Source organism: Indicator indicator, chromosome 3 (assembly GCF_027791375.1).
Source record: "Indicator indicator isolate 239-I01 chromosome 3, UM_Iind_1.1, whole genome shotgun sequence".
Classification (NCBI taxonomy): Eukaryota; Metazoa; Chordata; class Aves; order Piciformes; family Indicatoridae; genus Indicator; species Indicator indicator.
The window spans coordinates 46,404,099-46,425,109 of record NC_072012.1 but is presented as its reverse complement, the minus strand read 5'-3'; the positions used below and the strand labels follow the sequence as shown (position 1 = coordinate 46,425,109).

Here is a 21,011-nt window from a genome sequence, read left to right as displayed (position 1 = left end):
GGAAGAATGGTTTGGAGATGAGGGTTTAGATGGGATCTTAGGAAGAAGTTCCTCAGCATGAGGGTGGTGAGACTCTGGAATAGGTTGCTCAGGGAGGTTGTGGATGCCTCCTCCATGGGGATGTTAAAGGCCAGGCTAGATGAGACCTTGAGCAGCTGGGCCTAGTTGAGAGGCATCCCTGCACATGGTGGGGAGGCTGGAGTAGATGATCTCTAGGGTCCCTTCCAACCTAAGCCAGTCAAGGATTCTATGATGATTCTGTGATTCTGTGTATCCAGAGCAAGGTGCATTCTCTCAGTTACATCAGACTCATACCTCACTTAAATGCATACAGTTTTCCCAGAGCCAGGTCTGAGAAGGTACTGAGGTCTTGTACCCACTGAGTGTTACCACATTGAGGAGTCTTCTTTGCTACTGAAATTCATAATTCCTGCTTGGCCACCAAAACTGCCACAAAAAGTGCTATGGAAGAGTTCAGCTACGAACAACAGGATTTGCTGACACCACCAAGTCCAGCAGGAAGTGACCTACAGTCATCACAAGTGTGAACAAAAGGGCAGGACACAGGTACTTTTTGACTACATTCAGACATTCACTGCATTCAAAAAATACAACATTAATTAGAACAGCAACCAAAAGCCTGAGCTCCTGCTACTGAAGCCTTCAACATGGAAAGAAGTGGATTTCTATTCTGGCAAGCTCCTCATGAGAATGTTGGATGAGGCTTTGAGCAACCTGGTCTAGTGGAAGGTACCCCTGCCCTTACCAGCAGAGTTGGAAGTAGGTGGTCTTCAGGGTCCCTTCCTACCCAAACCATTCCATGAATCTATGAATCTTTGTCTTTTTCTGGGTTATGATAACTTGAGCCAGAACAAAATGGAACAATTTCAACAGGAAGTGCCAGGAGAATTTGACTTCAGAATAAGCTGACAGGACTCTTCTGACCAATACATGCTGAGGACACCAGCATGGGCATCTGGTGGGGTGTCTGGCAGCACTTCTGTTGTGCTGTACACGCTCTGAGCATGAGAGGAGACCTCTCATGCTCAGAGAGCATGCTCTGAGAGGAGACCTCATGGCTGAAAAAGCTGAAAGACTGCCTTTTTGTTCATTTTGGTTAAGGTTTGAGGGGGTTACATAAACTGCAGGGTTTTCAGGACCAGTGTAAGACATGATAGGAGTATAGGGGACTGGAGAGCTCTGCCAGTCAAAGCATTACTACCTCAGGATTTAATGTCAGCACTGGAAGTGGAGGTTCTTAAAGCTTGTCTTAGGTGACTACAATGACACTTAAGTTCCAAAGCCTCCTTCAATCTAACCATTTGGTCAGTGTATGTCCATGTAAGTCAGTATATTCTATCTTCTACCTTCTTCTTATAGCCATGAGGTTTAGGGTGACAGTTTGGACTTGATGATCTTTGAGGTCTCTTCCAACCTTCTTGATTCTATGATTCTCTCCTACCTACAGAACTACCACGCACAGAAGATGTGTTTTTAAATTTAACCTTTTGCTATATTCCTTTCATCACCAGATACTCAACTGCCTCACAGGCTGACACATTAGTGAACCTATCTCCACATACCCTTGTAGGGAGTGAACTCCCTTTCACCAAGCAAAGCTCAAACTTGTTTAGGCCAAAGCTATCCACCCATTTGAAGTTCCTGCTCTGGCTGGCTGAGTTGACATCTCTAGGGACATCCAAAGCAGGACAGTCATAAACCTCCTTTGCTCAGCCCTCGTGCAAAACAGATTTCAGGACACTGAACTAGCAGATGAGGAACGTGCAGTGAGTAACCACCTTTGTAAACTGTGGCTTGTGTGACCTGATTGACATCACGTAGGAATTCTGGGGCAGGGGCAGGGAAGACATTCATTGTATTGGATCCTTCTCCCATAACCATACATTACCCACCTATAATTCACCTTTCCACTCACTATTCCCTTTTTGATTTCTCAAATGAATGGTTCAAAAGATGGTTAATTAGGTGCTCTACAGAGTCTGAGCATGCTCCACGACGACCTTCCCTTTGAAAGTGACTGGGGTGGAGCGAATTTCATCTACCTTAAGCCATTTGGAATACTGATGTGCAGACAAAGATAATTTTCTGACCTTCCTCTGTAATCAGTGGCATGAGATAGGCACCTCCAAAAGGGTGACTAATCCTGTACTGAAAGCCTGTCTAAAGCTGAATGAGTTGCCCTCTGGAAGTGTTTAGATGTACCCATTAACTACAAGGAGCACCCAGATGACTAGATACCTACATCTGCAGTGGCTCAAGCTGAGTAAGATGAAGCTCTGCATTTGTGTTGCACTGTGTACTTCAGTCTTATAAACAGCATGAGAGTCAGTAAAAGCGAGTACTGCAAACATCCACACCTGCAGTTCCCAAGCTAACTGAGGTACTGCCTGACATCAGTAGTGGCCTACACGAGTAAACAAACATGATTAGTTATCTACCTAGACCTTAAAGTATCAGAAGTCTGGGAAAGTGAAGTACAGTCAATACCAATCCTACAGTTTTTGTTGGAAAACTGGCTTTGTACAGAGCTGTTTGATAAAACAGGATAACTAACAGCAAAGTGTCCCCATGGGATGCATGCAATAGTCAAGTTAAACAAGTCTACTTAGTGCCTTAGCAATCAGCATTGAGGAAGTCTGTCAACAAGTTCATGTCCAAGTAAAACAATGGTTCAGAACATCAGTCTACCTATTATGAAGCCAAGAGAAACAAGACCAGCATATGGTTATACATTTATAAATATCACTAAGCCACTCTTGGGTTAGTGAGCAGGTAACTTCCCTGTGAGAAGTGAGGGGTATTTTTTGGTTATTAAAACAGTGCCCCAACTGTTGCTCTGAAAAATCTGGTGGTTTAGAAGTGCTTCTGCAGTGAGAACTACTCTGTCAAAATAATCTTTCTGAGTTGGGAGAAGGCTGGGGAAAGCAAAGTGTTCCACATGGATGAAGGAATCTGTTAGTACAGAGCAAATTGCAGGTTCACAACCCAAGGGCAGACTCTTAAAAATTATTAGTCTTCACTCAGCTGCATTATTCCACTGAGGTCATGCATCCTTACAAGCTAAAGTAAGGTAAACACATTTATACCTGAGCAAAACAAAACTTGGTCTAATGTATTATTACATTTTCATCAACTTGACATTGTCCCTGAAAACAAGAATGTTATGCTGTTGCATATTTGCTTGGAGCTTTTTAGGTCTTGCATTATTAAAAAGAGGACAAAAATAAATATGCTTTTTGAGAAAACTGATTATATTTTTCCATTACGATGGGAAATTCATAACCCAGAATTCTTTCCATTAATGAATAAAAACAAATTAATCAGTACAGGTTAGGGGCTGTCCTGCTGGAAAGTAGCTCCACAGAGCTTTTGAGGTGCAACTTCTTCAACTCTGCAATCCCCTGTATACATCTTTTTTCCCCAAAGTGTAACTTAGAGGCCATGGACAATAAAAGTGAAAATTTCCCCCGTTAGCCCAGTGATGAGCTCTCAGCTGTGCTGTCTCTGGAATTTGTGCTGTATTATCTGGAAAGGCAAACCTCATGAAGTTTAATAAGGACAAGTGCAGGGTCCTACATCTGGGGAGAAATAGCAACAGGCACCAGGACAGGTTAGAGGCTGCCCTGCTGGAAAGCAGCTCCCCAGAGAAAGATCTTGGAGTGCTGGTGGACAGCAAGCTCTGCATAGGACAGCAATGTGCTCTTGTGGCCAAGAGAGCCAATGGGATCCTGGGGTGCATCAAGAAAAGTGTGTCCAGCAGGGCTAGGGAAGTTCTTCTTCCCCTCTACTCTGCCCTGGTGAAACCACACCTGGAATACTGCATCCAGTTTTGGGATCCCCAGTTCAAGAGAGACAGAGACCTGCTGGAGAGAATCCAAGGAAGAGCCACGAGGATGCTTAGGGGACTTGAACATCTCCCCTATGAAGAGAGACTGAGAGCCCTGGAGCTGTTTAGTCTGGAGAAGAGAAGGCTGAGAGGGGATCTGATCAATGTCTATCAGTAGCTGAGGGGTGGGGGTCAAGTGGAAGGGGGGTCAAGCTCTTTTCAGTGGTGTGCACTAATAAGACAAGGAACAACAGGTTCAAGCTTGAACGTAGAAGGTTTCATCTCAACATGAGGAGAAGCTTCCTTATGGTGAGGGCACTGGAACAGGCTGCCCAGAGAGGTTGTGGAGTCTCCTTCTCTGGAGGCTTTCCAAACCCACCTGGATGCATTCCTGTGCAGACTACCCTGAGTGATCCTGCTCTGGCAGGGGGTTTGGATTCAATGATCTCTGGAGGTTCCTTCCAATCTCTAATGCACTGTGATACTGTGTAATCAGTTTGACAGTTTGAACCCTCAAGATAGACAAATTATATTTAAGTGTTTTATTCACAGCAAATGCCTACCCTCTTCATAACAATATTTGACTCCTCTGCAGAAGACTAATGAAATGTGAAAAGGAAAAAAAAAATAAAAACAAAAGAAATAAACAAACAAACCCAAACAGACAAAAACAACCACAAAAATAAAACCACCCCACAACCCCAATCCAGGAAAACAGAGGTTTACATCACCTCAGAGTTTACAACATAAAAAATAAGTTGGTAGCCTGGCTTCTTCTAATTCTAATCCTCAAAAAATGCATGTGCAGCAACCATCTAAATTCCAAATTAACTGGTTCAAATTGGCAGAGGCAGCAAGGAAGAGAGAAGAGAGAGAAATTGTTTTGGGAACTAAATCTTATGGGAGATATCTCTCCAGTGGGATTGCTTAGAATAATCATTATTTTCCTTTCTACACCCAATAGTGATTTATTTACATTTTACTACTTTCTCTTCAAGATCTGTGAAAAATATTAAAGGCACAACCTAAAGCTACCACAATGAATCAGGAAAAAGCTGGTGAAAGAGAAGCACATCTTTAAATAAAGTGCATTTGAGAGGGGTACAAAACTTGAACTGGAAATTTGTTACTTAGTGTCTTTTATTCCTCTCCACACAGTACCTGGATTTTCAGTCCTCTCCACATAGTATCTGGACTTAGCTCTTGTTAAAAATGTAATTATCTAACATTAAAAATAGAATTACATAACAAGTTTATTATCATTTCAAGTGAAAAATCTTCCTTTCTGATTTTTTCACTTCCGAAGTTAACTCTCTTCCCTCATATTCACCTCATAAAGCCACCTCAAAATCTGCTAAAAATATAGATGACCTTTTTCTTGTTTTTTCAGTTTATTTCCCTTTCTGTAACGTTACAGCCAACCTCACAATTGATCTTTAACATGAAAAAAACCCACCAAACCAAAACATTTAGACCATTGAAAACTTCTCAGTGAATCATGCAAAGCCAAATCCCAAACCATCCACAGTGCATTCTGTGCACGGCAGCCGGCTCTTAGGACTGTACAGGAACTGGAAACAAGGAACTTCTAGACTTAATCTATGCACCTCCCACTAACTGACTTCCACACTCTGCACTTCTACAGATTTTGCACTTATTTTCCTGAGGCATGTCAATATTATCACCTAAATTACAGCAAAGGAAAGCTGAGTATGCTTATCAGTTGTCTGAGGTCCCAAGTTGGTCTCGTTATCAGGATTACAGCACATGCACCTCAAGTGCATTTCTGGGTAGGTCAAGACAGGAAAAGGCAGCAAGTGAGACATTATGATGCCTGTTGGAGGCCAAGATTCAGAAAGGTGTTCAATAAAGTTTTCTTTTGGACAAGGCTCCCCTATAGTACAACTTCTGAAATCATTGCTTGGTTCTTGACTTTTCTCTTTACGTGCGAGACGGAATCCTGAGAAATGGTTTATGAAAATTTCTCATTTCTGTTGCCAAAAGGTTGCACACCCACAGAAAACTTATGGCCCCAGAAAGCAAAATGTCATCAATGTTCATGGTAGGAAAACTGTACTGCAGTCTGTTTTAAGTCATTTTTCTGAACTGGAAACATAAGCATGGAACAATTGACTTAAAAGAAACCAAACCAAACCAAGCAAACAAAAAAAAAAAAAAAAACACAAAAACCAAACACAAGCACAAAACCAAACACAAGCACAAAAAAAAAAAACAAACAAACAAACAAAAAACACCAACTAAACATAATAACAACAAAAACCAACCAACCAACCAAAAAGACCAGCTGTAAACAAATCTGATAGAAATTTTCACAGAACTCTGAATGCTGCAACACCTCTGCTATGAGGATAGGCTGAGGGAGCTGGGGTTGTTCAGCCTAGAGAAGTATCCAGGGGAACCTTCTAATATCTGAAGGGATTCTACAGGAAGGCTAGAGAGGGACTTTTCATAAGGGTGTCTAGCAACAGGACAAGGAAAAATGGTTTTGACCTGAGGGAGAGTAGGTTTAGACTGGATCTCAGGAAGATGCTCCTCAATACAAGGGTGATGAGACTCTGGAGTAGGCTGCCCAAGGAGGTGGTGGATGCCTCCTCCCTGGAGGTGTTAAAGACCAGGCTGGATGAGGCCTTGAGCAGCGAAGTCTAGCTGAGAGACATCCCAGAACAGAGTGGGGAGGATGACCTCTAAGGTTCCTTCCAACCTAAGCCATTCTATGATTCTCTGCTTTTTCTCTGTAATACAGTATCTTACCTACATGAAAATTATACTGAACTGCATTTGTTTTGTACCTACATTCTGCAGAGGATGAATCTGACCTTTGCTACACAAATATACAGCCATTTCTTTTCCCCTCTATTCCTGCTTGTTGACAGTTCTTTCTTTCTTTCTCTTCATGCAGAAACCATTTGACTCTTATTTATGTGATACTTGGGGAATTGCTAGCACTCCAGAAGACAAAGTTATGGTTCTGCTCTGGCAGGGGGGGGGGGGGGGTTGGACTCGATGATCTCCAGAGTTCCCTTCCAACCCCTAACATCCTGTGAAGGTTACCATATTGAGAGCATCAGAACACATAAAAGAAACAACAGCAGTGACAGTAATAGCTCAGTTACTTATGCACACGACTGGATACCAATGTGCCCTGCATTTAGTTGGAGGCTTCACTTAGTGTGTGGTCTTAAAAAAACACTTTATCTTGCATCAGCCTTTCTGTCACCATTAATAAGGATTTATCTCCATCCTAAATATAGAAGTTAGACAGACTAATTAATGCCTGTACAGCATGCCTGCAAATAATAGTGTTTGAGAGCATAATATTAAATTATTATTCATCATCTAAAACAAACAAAACAAAGCAAAAAAAATTAAGGTTTTCTGAGCATAGGTCAATCAAGAGGTCCTACTCTGTGATTATCACTGATTTTAATAAAAGTTATTGGATATTATTTTTTTTTAATACTCATTTTTGAAAACTTAAATTGCTCTGCTGAAATCACCATAGGTTTAGTGACATGTCTGAGTATTATCCTTGCAAATTATCACAGTCTCACAGTATATCAGAGGTTGGACGGGACCTCGAAAGATCATCAGGTCCAACCCCCCTACCAGAGCAGGATCACTTAGGGTACTCCACACAGGAATGCATCCAGGTGGGTTTGGAAAGTCTCCAGAGAAGGAGACTTCACAACCCCCCTGGGCAGCCTTTTCCAGGGCTCTGTCACCCTCACTGTAAAGAAGTTTCTCCTCATGTTGAGTTAAAATATTCTATGTTCAAGTTTGAACTCATCATTCCTTGTCTTATTATTGTATACCATCAAAAAGAGCCTGGCCCCCTCCACTTGACACCCACCCCTCAGATATTGATAGACCTTGATGAGATCTCAGTCTTCTCTTCTCCAGACTAAATAGCCCCAGGGATCTTAATCTCTCTTCATAGGGGAAATGTAAAATGAGGATTTTTCATCAGTAAAATAGGAAACTGACACTGACCAGCAAGATTTTTCCTTTGTGCTACAAAAATAAATAAATAAATAAAGAGATAGATAGATAGATAGATAGATAGATAGATAGATAGATAGATAGATAGATAGATAGATAGATAGATATGTTGCTTTGTCTGGAATGCATCTTCTCAGCCTGGTTCTACATTGTGTCAGTGTTTGAAATTAGATTCAGCTTAAGCTAAGTAATGATCTTTCCTTAGACGGTGTAGTATTACACACATCTATTACTCATTTTATTTACTCCTTTGGAATGAAATTGCTTTCTGCCCTCCTGGAACTGTAGATAATTAACTCTTTAGAAATCAGGTTAGCGTATTGCCAGACCCAAAAAAAAAAAAAAGAAGGAAGCTCTTCCGGAAAGTGAAGTGAACAAATATGTACCAAGATTATTAGAAAATGGATGCAACCCTTTTGACCCCTGAGACAAAGGCCAGAACAGCAAAAAAGAAAAAAAAAAAAACATAAATTACAATGGATGAACTCTGGCTCAAAAAAAGGAACAACTGCTTTGATAGTTCACCAACACATCTGACACTCAAGAAAAAAGCAAAACTATGGACAGGAATGTATTCCACAATTACCAATTAACAGAGATAGCACCATCAACTCTAAATAAGCTTTGATCAACCCCCTCCAATATACATACCAAGTGCCTGGTAATCTTGAAGCAAAATGCACCTTTACAGCTTCACACGGACTTTTCTCTGGCTATGCTCATCCAAGAGGAGAAGCATTAAGACAATTTGCATGATCCTATGAGACTTACAGTGTGGGTCACACACAGTCGAGTCAGATTATCAGTTGATCTCCAAGAGCTTTTCCAGTCCAAGCCCAAGTTCTGACTGTTCTCAGTTTTCCTCCACCAAGGCTTAAAATGTACAAGCAGTGTATGCAACTGCAGAGCTGTAGAGATGCTGAGAGCAATACTCAAATCACTGTGCTAACTAGGTGTGATGAGAAACTACTAGAGGAAGGGAGGGGACATGGTAATGCTAGGTCAGTATCAGATAGATGAAGTCTCTAATCTAATTCATTACCCTGCACTGTAATATAAAACCTGAGAGAATAATTGAATGTTTCTCTCACTGGGGAGGGGCCTCTGACTGTCAGGACAGGAAGAACTCCCTCCATATCTGTACAAATAAATGAATATATATATGGACTTTCTTCCTAACTCTGAATCAGAGTTAGGAAGAAAAAGAGATTAAAAAGAGATAGACACAAAAGAGTAGGCAAAGTAAACCTTAGCTTCCTGTACAGAAACACTATGTTAACTGTTGTGGCACTGGAGCATTGACAGAAAAAGGTAGGGGGGGAGGAAAAAAAGCAGGAAGGAACAGCAAAAAGCAATAAATACATGTAAATAATGACAGATTTGTAACACAGCTGTTGCAGCATCAAACAGTACTTTGAGTTGAGATGTGTTGTGTGTCAACAGAGCATATAAGTGATTATGGTAAACTTAGGACCAGCGTGAACTACACTGACAAAAAGTATTTCTCGTGCTATTTGTGCCTAACAGGACAGCACTGAAGCATCAAAGACAACTATCTGTAGGAGGCAGAGGATCAGTATGCTCTCCCTTTGAGTTTGCTACTTCCCTGGCTACCACTTGCTTGGAACAGGAAAGCTTCAACAAGGTTTATGTGAAAATCCCAAGGACGTAGCCTCAGTGGAGGAGAGATAACAGTGGAATCAGCTTTCTTGGTATGAGATCACTGGGTAGATAAGACAGAGATAGATCCAGGTATCCTTAAGATGATGGGTAACATCTGAAGTATTTGAGTTAATCTAAAGGCCCATTCTCAGAGGTGACCAAGAGCACAGAAGTCCTATCTTACAGAAAATCAACGAGGCGTGGATTTGTGTTCTGTTTAGCAACCAGGAAATCCACAACACAATGTGAAACCCTGGTGCACAAACACTCCAAGTAAAATATGCTTTGTATTCATCGTTTATATTTGGATAGGGAGCTGCTGTGTCTCTGGGCAGTGCAATGTGTAAGACCAGCACTTAAACCTCCTCTGCAAAGAATTCAGTCTCCTTTCTTTTGCTCTGCCTTTCCTCACATAGAATCATAGAATCAGTCAAGGGTTGGAAGGGACCATAAGGATCATCTAGTTCCAACCCCCCTACCGTGGGCAAGGACACCTCACACTAGATCAGGCTGACTAGAGCCAGACAGAAACATCACCACGCTTCCAAGCAATACCATCTTTAACACATTTGCATTAAAAAAAAAAAAAAATCTCCTTGAGTTCATTCATGGTACAGAGCTAAGCCCTGGAGGAAACTGTCCTTTTCCCCTCATTGCCTCCGAGGGTACAGCCTGTCCCTGCTGAGCACATTTGGAGCTGCAGTTGGGTGGGGCACAGCCTTGGGATCTTTTGGATGTATTGTTCTCCAGGAGACCCAGTGACAAGTACATACACGCTCTGGGGACTACCATTATGTCTGGGTGTCACAGGAGGTCAAAGAACTCTTGAAAAGGATATCAGGATATCACTCTTCTTTCTCAAAACTCTATTGTGGCCACACTTCTAGCAGGCGCTGCTCCGAAATCAAAGCAGAGCTTACTGTGACCTAATGCTTACTTGGGCCTCTCTGGGTGCTGCCTCTCTGCATTTGCAAGATTTCAGCAGCCCAGGAGAGGAATACTGACTGAAGAGCTTTCAAATACTAGGAGCAGTTAACAGGTTTTGTCTTCCTGAGATTTAATCTGTTTCTTTCTCCAAAGGCTCGGGGCATCACAGCCAACAACCCCCTTGCCTCTTGCTCAGGTATCTCAGACGCACATCTAACAGTTAGAGCAACCTCTTCCTTTAAACTCTAGGGTGCTAGGGGTAGAGACTGATATTTCATAACCTGGATGTGAAGAGTCTACAATGAAACCAGGCCCTGATCTGGGACCTGTGGGCAACGCTGCAAGACAAGCACTAATTACAGACGTGTCATCTTCTTATCTGAGCAAATGACTGTAACGCCTTCATTTTCCTGCTGGCTCTTCTTCCAACTCCCTTTATTACCTTGACTTAGCTTCATGTCTTTCTCCTGTAAACATAAATCTCATTCCTCATTTGCTTATCTTAGAACTCTTATGAGTTACATTTGCATGGAGCAAACGATCATTAAACCTTACAGTAAAAAAAAGCAAGCAAACAAACAAACCAAAACTGAGTTTCTCAAAAGAGTGGATTTAATCAACAGAGCAGCAGAATAAGTATACACACAGATGGACATCTCTTTTTAGTCCCTCTTTACAAGCAAGCAAAATAAAACTGAGCAATGACCCACCAAGTCCTGACTCCCCAACTACTGCCTTAAGCACACTTAAGGATTTTACGATTACTTGACTTCCTTTTCAAGGTTTCAAATGAGTTCACAAAGATATAATTATAATGAAAAAAATAAATTAAAAATATAATTACTACCTAGCTCTCCAATCATACCACAAGACCCTCTTGCCAACCACATAGAGCAAAGTTTAATTCTAAAACTTCACTATCAAAAGCAGATGTTAAATACACAGAAATTTAAATACTTGAATAGATAATAACATTTCTTAAGAACTACATAGTTTTCTTTGTTCTTGAGCCCCCTCCTCCCCCTCCCCATTTCTGTAGTCACAAGACTTCTTACTGCCACAACATCTCTCTGCCATTAAAGGCATTAATTTCTTTCTTGTTTTATAGGGGGAGAAGGGAGGGTGAAATCACAAGAAAGTGCTGGATGTTCACAGTAATGGTTCCTTTGGTATTTTAATTTTTATTGCCTGTTTAAAGCTTTGGATTATGACTTTCTTTTCCTGAGGAACAAAATGCCACATCAGCAAATACTGTGAGATTGATGCAATTAATATGAAGCTATTTTAAACGTCCAAAAGAGAAACGGATTCGTGTTAAACAGAGTGGAACTGAGCTTTGTAATTTAACAGCTACTCAGGTAATTGATGCCAGTAGGGAAACTCCTATTTTGGTAGTAACATATTAACAGCTCTATGTAAAAGTAAGTTCATGTAAAAGTTTATGTCAACCTTTCTAAACCTTCCAAACACAAAATGGCCACATGAGAAGCGCATCAAAGTTTCCCTTTTTCCACACACATTAGCAAAATACACTCTTGAACTGGTAATCCACCATATTAGTAGTTCTCAAACAGTACTCTATTTGTTTAAAACCTTGACTGTTACAGTTTTTCTGATTTTTATTTCGTATAACACACAACCCCCAACAAACACAATCCTCCCAGAATAAGCTTTCAATGCACGGAATGGGAAAATCAAAAGCCAAACCTGGAAACTAAACCTGGACTTTTTTTACAAGACTTTTTAGGGTCAACTGATATTACCTCTGGAAAATATTTTCCCTTGAATATCCTTAATTACTAACTAAATTTCAGTGGAGAGCACCAGCCAAAGCTGGGAAGAGACTACAAGTGATTTTGGAGTTTCTTTGGGGTTTGGTTTTTTTTTGGTCTCTCACAAGCCCAAATTTGAGTGACCAGTTTCTGTGCGGTCTTAGCTAGATGGGTTCAGCCATCGTTAAACTCCATGGGGTCCAAGCTAATTTACTCCACTCCAGGCACATTTACTCTTAAAAAAATCTAGTGCCATCCTAGCACTTAAAATGATTATGTAACTCTTCCTTCTTTTTATGGTTGGTGTGAGTAGCATGTGGAAGCACGCACACCATGAGAGGCAAAGCATCTACAAAGAAACTTTTCAAGAGCCCACCCAGGGACCACATCTGTCACCTTGCAATGTTCTTCTAGGCAAGAAACCACAGGCAGTCAAATCCAGCTCAGACTAAAAGCTAACCAAGAAAAGCATCCCTCCTGCCCCCGCTGGAAGATCGATGCTCTCCTACCTCCTAGGCTTGTATCCAGCGGACCAGTTAAAGGATGGGATTGATCCTAACGGGGGTCGCAGGCTGCGGCTCTCCCTCCCAACGAGATGGGAAGAAGGAGGACGCAGAGGGAGTTGCGCTTGGGCCCGCCGCAGCCCTCCCGTGAGAAACTCGGCGAGTTTTTGCCCGAGCGGCTAAGGGGCTCCAGGGCCCCTCCGCTTGTCGGTACCGGCTGCCGCAGGCAGGACCCGCACGCCGGGGTCTGCAGCCCCTTCCTTACAGCCCCGGCTGAGTCTCACCTTGCTAACACGGGGAACTTCCAATGTTCGCCTCGGTTTAGACGGGGGAGGTTCAAAGTCAGGAAGACCTATCTTCCCCTCACCGAAAATGCTGCCCAGGAATCAAAAGAGCCAGAGAGAAGCGGGGAGAGCCAGTTCGGACGGAGGGAGAGAGGGAGGAGGGAGAAAAGCCCCTTCCCACCACACACTCCGATTCCGCTCCCGTTCGCAGGTGATCCCCCAAGTTACAGCTCCCGGGAGCAGAACGGGTCCGGAGCAGCACATCCTCCCCGCAGAACAGCAGCAACAACAACAAAAAAGGAATAAAAGATATCCATCCCATGCCGCCCTCCCTTCTCTTCCACGTACCCACGCACTTTACCTGTTTTTATGCCGAGTTTTTAATAGATTCCTTCCAAAGGGAGCCATGGTCCCAGCGCCAGAAGCATAACATCAACGATCCCCAAACAGTTCGAGGGTGTTCCCTTCTACCCTCTTTTTTCCCTGACCGCCTTCCAGCTTGTTAATAGTCACTGAGCGTAGCGATGAGCTAGAAGTTGTGCAATTTACTGCTAACTTTGAACTCCGGCTTGTTGCTGCTGCTGCACCTTTGGAGTCCTGCCCAGCTGCAAACTTGAAGGAGGCGTTTAGGAGCAGGAAAAAAGAAGGGGGGGTAGGGGGGAATACGCACTTGCTCCTCTGATGTGAAGTTATGCACAGAACTTGCTAAACTCTCAGCTTCGTCACCCTCAGGGCACCAGCCAGCAAATGGGAAAGAAGGGGTTTTGCTCCGGTGGGGAACTCTGTGAAAAAAGACCCAAAAAACACACAACAAAAGGACTGAAAACTTTCCCTGGGAGGCTCCAGCTACTTCAGGTCAAGTCGTTCAGCTAAACATCAGCGTTAATGAAGGGCAAGCAACAGTTGCCACACCAGTTCTCAGTACATAATAACCTGCCTTTTTACAAGGTGTTGGACAAGTAATGGGAAGATGAAGGGGGGTGTGTGTGAAAATCAGACTCTTGTGGCCCCTCTGCCACCCTGGATTTTTAAGTAAACGAACCGTTTGCATGAAACCTTTCCAAGGCTAAAAGCGCCCCCGAAAAACTCTCCAGCATGACGCAGCAGAGAGCAAGTGAGACTGCAACACGAAAGGCTCCGTTCATACTGTGGTGCCCCGGGATTATTTTTTTTTTTTTGCTATTATTTTAAGCTGGCATCGCCAGAAGGGAAATGAACGCACACTACAGTTCCTGTTTTCTGGAACCCCCTGGGAAGGAGATATTTGGAGTAAAGCTTCAGAAAGGAAAACTTTTAAAAGCTTCAGAAAGAGAAAAAAAAAAAAAGACAAAAACACCTTGTTTTGTTTTGGTTTTGTTTTTTTTTTTTTGGGGGGGGTGTTGTTGTTTTGTTTGACTGGTTTGGTTTGGGTTTGGTGGGGGGTTTTTTGCCTCTTTTTTTTTTTTTTTTTTTTTTTGGTGGTGGTGGTGGTTGGTGGGTTTTTTTTCCCTCTTCCCTCCTTCAATCTGGAGCAGATCAAGAAAAAGTTTGACCATTGCACCCCAAAGGCTGGTGCTGATGGGTGAAGGTCCCTGGGCTGTTGGGCAGGTGGGAGGTTTACAGTACAGCTTTAACTCACCATAACCTTCTACTTTCCACAGTTAATTTAACAGGTACATGTTAGAGGTAAATCATTCTCTTTTTCTTTTTCTTTTCTTGTTTCTCACATATTCTTTATGTGGCTGCCAAAAGGTGAAGCACAATAGGGAACTGTTTTATTAACCAGGGGAGATGATTAAATAGAAGCCTACCAGAGTAAGGGCTTATCTGGGGGAAAAAAAAGGCTTTTTTTTTTTTCCCTAGAATTCCCCTTTCCTCCCTTAGTTAAGATAGTCACAGCAGCCTGAACAAAACAAAGCAAAGGCCCATTCCATGGGTTACCTATTACTGGCTGCTCTGGGAATACCCCACATATTTTCAGTTCAGTCCCACGCCTCTAAATTCTCTGAGCTGTAACTACAAAGAGAGGGACCAGAGTCTCTTAAAAGCCTTGTTTGGGTAATCATCCAAATAACACAACAGTTGGGACTCTGAAACGAAACAACTTTCAGATTTCTTCTCCTGCTGCCAGGGTAGACTTTCAGTAGTGTGATTTTGACATTATGAACATAAGCCCAAAGACATTAAGTTCATAGAAGTCTTTCCTTCTGCTTTGCATCAGGTTATAAATGACATAAAGAAGGGATTTTCTTACATCTAAAAAAACAGGGAATTTTTTTCAGTCCCTAGGAGATGTTCAAGGAGTATTTGGCTTAGAAATTAATGTGGTGTAGAATTTCCTGAGGAATGGTTAATATTCAAATAACTATTTTTATTGGCAGAGGTGAATTGAAATAGCTTTACCTACAGAATAATATTCACTTTCCTCTATTGGGAAAATAAATGGGAACTGAAGGGTATTTGCAGCAGTCTTTATAACTTCTGAATAGTCACCTCACAGTTTTCATTTATTCAGATATTAAAATGCCATGTAAATTCTTCCTCTTCTACTAGCAGATGCAAAGCAATTTTCAACTAAAGATATGTAATGTGGGAACTGGATCCCACTACACAAGTAAACCAAATGCTTGTTACATTGATGTAGCTATGCAAAGAATTGTAGGAAAAACTCCAGCATAATAAGCAGACATTTTCCCCACAGCTGAGGGACAAGAGAAGGCTTTCAGTCTATCCACTTTCACAATTAGGCTAACCCAAACCAGGAAGAAAGAGAGTGAGTGTATGCTAAAGTCTTACAAATAAGGGAGAGAATCCTGAGAACGAGGAACACTGATCCTTGCTAACAAACAAGACCAAAGAACATTGAAAATTTAATGCATGCTGCTTCACTTGGTGTTCAGGTAATCTGTAGGACACAGTCAAAAGTATCATAAGGGGCAAAAAGATTTACTGAATTTATACTAATATGGGTGGAAGTCGAGGCATAGGAAGTTCCATGGAAACATGAGGAAAAAATTTTTCCCCGTGAGGGTGATGGAACACTAGAACAGGCTGCCCCAGGAGGGCTGTGGAGTCTCCCTCTCTGGAGATATTCAAGACCTGCCTGGATGTATTCCTGTGTGATCTGCTGTAGGTGATCCTGCCCTGGCAGGGAGTTGGACTGGATGAGCTTTCAGGGTCCCTTCCAGCCCCTAACATTCTGTGATTCTGTGATACATGCATAAACCCAGAAAAATACATGTAATGTTCTCTTAATAGCAGAAGGGACATTAAGTTTCCTTTCCTCAGCACAGGAATCGGTCTCTGGAGAGAGTAGAACGAGAAAGCAAAGCCTTTCAGAGGGACAGGTTAATTTTGTAGGCAGTGTTGACACAACAGTTCAGTTGGCTTTGCCTTAACCTTCCCAAGTGCCTCAAACTGTCTGTATCTGTATGTACACGTCCTTAAGTTTTCTTTAAACTCCAGCTCTGATCTTCCAGGAATATTGGGCCAACATTCCAGACCAGAGCTTTTGGGCTTCCCAGCATGCCATGTGAACCTAAAAAAACTACCATCACTCTAGTCCTCATGACCTAGTATGTTCACCTTCTAATCATGTTTTCTTCATGCAAAAATACCAAAGGCAAACAGCTGGCAACATTCAATCTTTTGCCCTTGAGCTGTTGAGCTCAGTCAAATTGATCTCCAACACAGTCTCTTCCTCCTAGAAGTATTGAATGAATGGCAGATAGTTCAGTTTGGAGAACTCTTTTTTTTTTTTTTTCTTTTTTTTTTTGGTGGAAAGCACTCCATATAATACATATGTACTGAACTTGAGATCATCAGAAAGACATGTCAACAATTCACTCTGGTATTTAAAGGAGGAAAGGGAATTTTAAACACAAGAGTCACAGCTGCCACCTGGGTAAGTTTACTGAGCAATTAATCTAGATGCAAGTCTTGAGTGCTTGATCAGAAGGTTTAATAGATGGAAATGCTTCATTTACCCTCTTGCAAAGCAGCTCACACCAAGTGGTGCATACATCTCTTTGGCAAAAACACTGCAGCATAACAACACTTTAAAACACAGCTTTAATCAAAACCAGCCTTAACTGTGTCAGTCTATGGGCATAGTTTCAAATTAACTTCCTACATGCAACAAGGAGCAGAGGGCTGGAGCACCTCTGCTATGGAGACAGACTGAAAGACTTGGGGCTATTCAGTCTGGAGAGGAGAAGGCTCAGAGGAGATCTCATTGTGGTCTTCCAGTATCTGAAGGGGGCCTACAAAAAAAGCTGTTGAGGGACTTTTTAGGGTGTCAGGTAGTGACAGGACTAGAAGCAATGGAGCAAAATGTGCACCCTCAGCAAGTTTGCTGATGACACCAAGCTGTGTGGTGCAGCAGACAGGCTGGAGGGAAGGGATCCATCCAGAGGGACCTGGACAGGCTAGAGAGGTGGGCACAGGCCAACCTCAGGAGGTTCAACAAGACCAAGGGCAGGGTCCTGCAGCTGGGTGGAGGCAATGCCAAGCAGAAATCCAGGCTGCGCAGGGACTGGCTGGAGAGCAGCCCTGAGGAGAGGGACTTGGGGGTGCTGGTGGATGAGAAGCTCAACATGAGCCAGCAGTGAGCACTTGCAGCCTGGGCTGCATCTGGAGAAGTGTGGCCAGCAGGTCAAGGGAGGTGATTCTCCCCCTCTGCTCTGCTCTGGTGAGACCCCACCTGGAGTACAGTGTCCAGTTCTGGAGCCCCTATTACAAGAGGGATCTGGACATGCTGGAACGTGTCCAGAGAAGGGCCACCAGCATGAGGCTCTGGCCAGCCTGATCTAGTGTGAGGTGCCCCTGCCCATGGCAGGGGATTGGAACTAGATGATCCTTGATGTCCCTGCCAACCCGAAGAATTGTATGATTCTACGATTCTGTAAGGAGCAGGTATGCTACTGCTCTCTGCTTCCCTTTCTTCTCTTACCCACCCCTTGGCTCTGGTGTCTGTAGTCTCTGGGATCTCCTCTGCTCTCCTGGTAAGCTGTTGTAACTCATTCAATTTTCAACCCAGCAACAAAAGTTTGTTCCTTCTGTTCTGCACTGATTGGTGAGGTGTCTTGGCTTACCTCATGATCAGACAAGATCAGTCAGACACTGTGATTTCCAGAGCTGATGCAAGGGTTGAGTTGAACTGTAAGCAGGGCTAGAGTACAAAAGAGAGGAAGCAAAGTGAAAGGAGGACTTGGAAACAGGATGAGGAAGAGCAAGACCTCCTCCTTTGGCTGTATAGTAGGGCAGCCTGGCACCTCAGTGAAACCTGCATTGCACAAAATGATTTCATCTAATCTAATGGCTTGCTGTCCATAAAACTAGAGAGGTCTCCTTCCTCTCCCATCATCCACACACTCCTGACCCTTTCCTTGTCACCAAGCCTAATAGTGAGCAGGCTTTGTGTTGACACTCTTCAACTTTTTACGTGGACGGAAATCAGACCCATGACAGAGGGAAATGAATAAACAGCTGTTGTTGGCATAATTAGTTAAATTGGCTTATTGAGGTATTAGACAATTGGCAGGACTGGCATGTGAGGAGAGAAACAGGACTGTGTGGCCAAGAGTGTGGGCAGAGAGATGTGGGTGGAAGATGTCTCACCTGAGCAGCCCTGAGCAGATGAATTGGCTTAGCCACATTGCGTAACTTCGTCCTGGCTGCAGCAGTGAGCAGCTGGGGTAGTTTTAGGCTGATGCCTCAGAAAAATTTCCACAGATTGAGTAGAAAAGTGGTAGAATGTAAATAAATGCCCATTGGGTGCAAAGGGAAAGTCATGATAGAGTCTAAATAATCCCATTGGTGTGATAATTAATATAAAGTTAGTTGTGTAAATTAACTCCTTTTCGGTTTCTTCACTGTAGCAGATCCTAGCTGAGTGCTTTTGCTTGGCTGTTGCTGACCTTGGCTGTGTTCTTCTTGTGGCTAAGTGCTAACAAGCTGCTTTCTGCTTTTCTCCTCTGTCTTCTGTCTTGTCCTGTGTACAGGGGGAGAGGAGGAAGCTGTTGGTAGCTCCCTGGCTTCATCCAGGGGGGTTCTTGTGCTGTTTATACATTTTAAATATCACACAGTATCACAGGATATCAGAGGCTGGAAGGGACCTCAAGAGATCATCATGTCCAAAACCCCTGCCAGAGCAGCATCACTTAGGGTAGTCCACACAGGAATGCATCCAGGTGGGTTTGGAAAATCTCCAGAGAAGGAGACTCCACAACCCCCCTGGGCAGCCTGTTCCAGTGCTCTGTCACCCTCACTGCAAAGAAGTTTCTCCTCATGTTGAGGTGAAATAATCTATGTTCTAGTTTGAACCCAATGTTCCTTGTCTTATCACTGTGCACCACCCAAAAGAGCCTGGCCCCCTCCACTTGACACCCACCCCTCAGATATTGATAGACATTGATCAGATCCCCTCTCAGCCTTCTCTTCTCCAGACCAAACAGCCCCAGGGCTCTCACTTTCTCAATATATGTAAATATTGTATATTTTGTACGTTTTCATTGCATTCCACGTTTTTAGGTTTTGGTCTGCTTGTAAATATAGCTTCATTTGCTTTCCAAATGAGCTGGCCTGGCAAACTTTATTTTGGGGGTCATTTCAACCCACCACAGCCACTCAATGGAGGCAGCAAAAGCTACCTTAGGAACAAGACAAATTGCCCACTCCTCACCCTAAGTTAATGTGCCTAGGCTGCTTCTGGTACCTTGGCTGCTTCATTGTAAAGCATCATAAATATTTATGTCTGCTTTAAGTGCAGCCAAGTATATGAATACAAGCTACTAAGCTATTAATGGTCCAAAAGAGAAGAGAGAAAGGTCAGTGTTGGCTTTATAACTGCTTAAAAGGCAAGAATCTGGGTGATCTATCTTCAGAGAGGCTGTGGATTCGTGCTGCTCAATTGACTGGTTTGAGACAATTTGCAAGAGGGACTGAGAAGATTGCTGGCTGAAGATAAACTGGAGGGTGAAGGTCATGTTGATGATAATAAACATGTAATAAACTGAGAAGGAACTCTAACCAAATCTTTACATTACCTGTCACATCTCAGAAACATAAATCATTTGGGGCAAGTCATGCAAAGCCTTAGGTTTGTGTTTCACAGAGGTAAGAGCAAAACCCAAACCAAACCAAATAAATAAATAAGTAAATAACCAAAAGAAAATAAAACAAAAAACAAACCAAACAAAAGAGGGAAAAAAAAAAAGAAAAAAGGGGGGAAATTAATTGAGAAAGGAATACAGAACAAAATGGAAAAGCTCATTATGCCACTGTAAACTTTCATTCTGAACTTACATTTTCAATATCCCACATACTCCATCTGAAAAGAGATATAGGAGGGAGAGCTAATGGCAGCAGGAGAGTTTTGTTATACAGAGTAGCTCAATATGTGAGGAGAAATTGATAGAGACTCCTGAATATGAAAAAAAAAAAGTGTATATCTGACTATTTAATAAAGGTTCATAATAGTCTGTATCATGGAGAAAATCAAAGGTTATTTCTCACAATTTAAGTACAAGGCCCTGCTGAAAGAAATGATCAAACTGTAATGTTAAAATAAACACAAGCAACAGAGAGTAGAGCACCTCTCCCATGAGGACAGGCTGAGAGAGTTGGGCTTGTTCAGTCTGGAGAAGAGAAGGCTTCAAGGAGACCTTCTTGTGGCCTTCCAGTATCTGAAGGGGACCTATGAGAAAGCTGGGGAGGGACCTTTTAGGGTGTCAGGTAGTGATAGGACTGGGGGGAATGGAGCAAAACTAGCAATGGGTAGATTCAGATTGGATGTTGGGAAGAAGTTCTTCCCCATGAGAGTGGTGAGACACTGGGACAGGTTGCCCAGGGAGGTTGTGGAAGCCTCATCCCTGGAGGTTTTTGCAGGCCAGGCTGGATGTGGCTCTGAGCAACCTGATGTAGTGTGAGGTGTCCCTGCCCATGGCAGGGGGGTTGGAACTGGATGATCCTTGAGGTGCCTTCCAACCCCAAGAATTGTTTGATTGTTTGATGATTG

The 21,011-nt window shown here is 42.8% G+C and overlaps 1 protein-coding gene across 1 annotated transcript in view; it reads right to left on the bottom strand.

Moving 5' to 3' along the window:
* RASSF9 (Ras association domain family member 9) overlaps positions 1-13,431 on the bottom strand; it is a 37,141-nt gene extending 23,710 nt beyond the window's left edge. Inside the window, exon 1 of the mRNA XM_054399513.1 lies at positions 13,377-13,431. Coding sequence (XP_054255488.1) covers positions 13,377-13,423 — 47 coding nt within the window. The 5' untranslated portion in view covers positions 13,424-13,431. The remainder of the gene's footprint in view (positions 1-13,376) is intronic.
* Between the last annotated feature and the right edge of the window lie 7,580 nt (positions 13,432-21,011).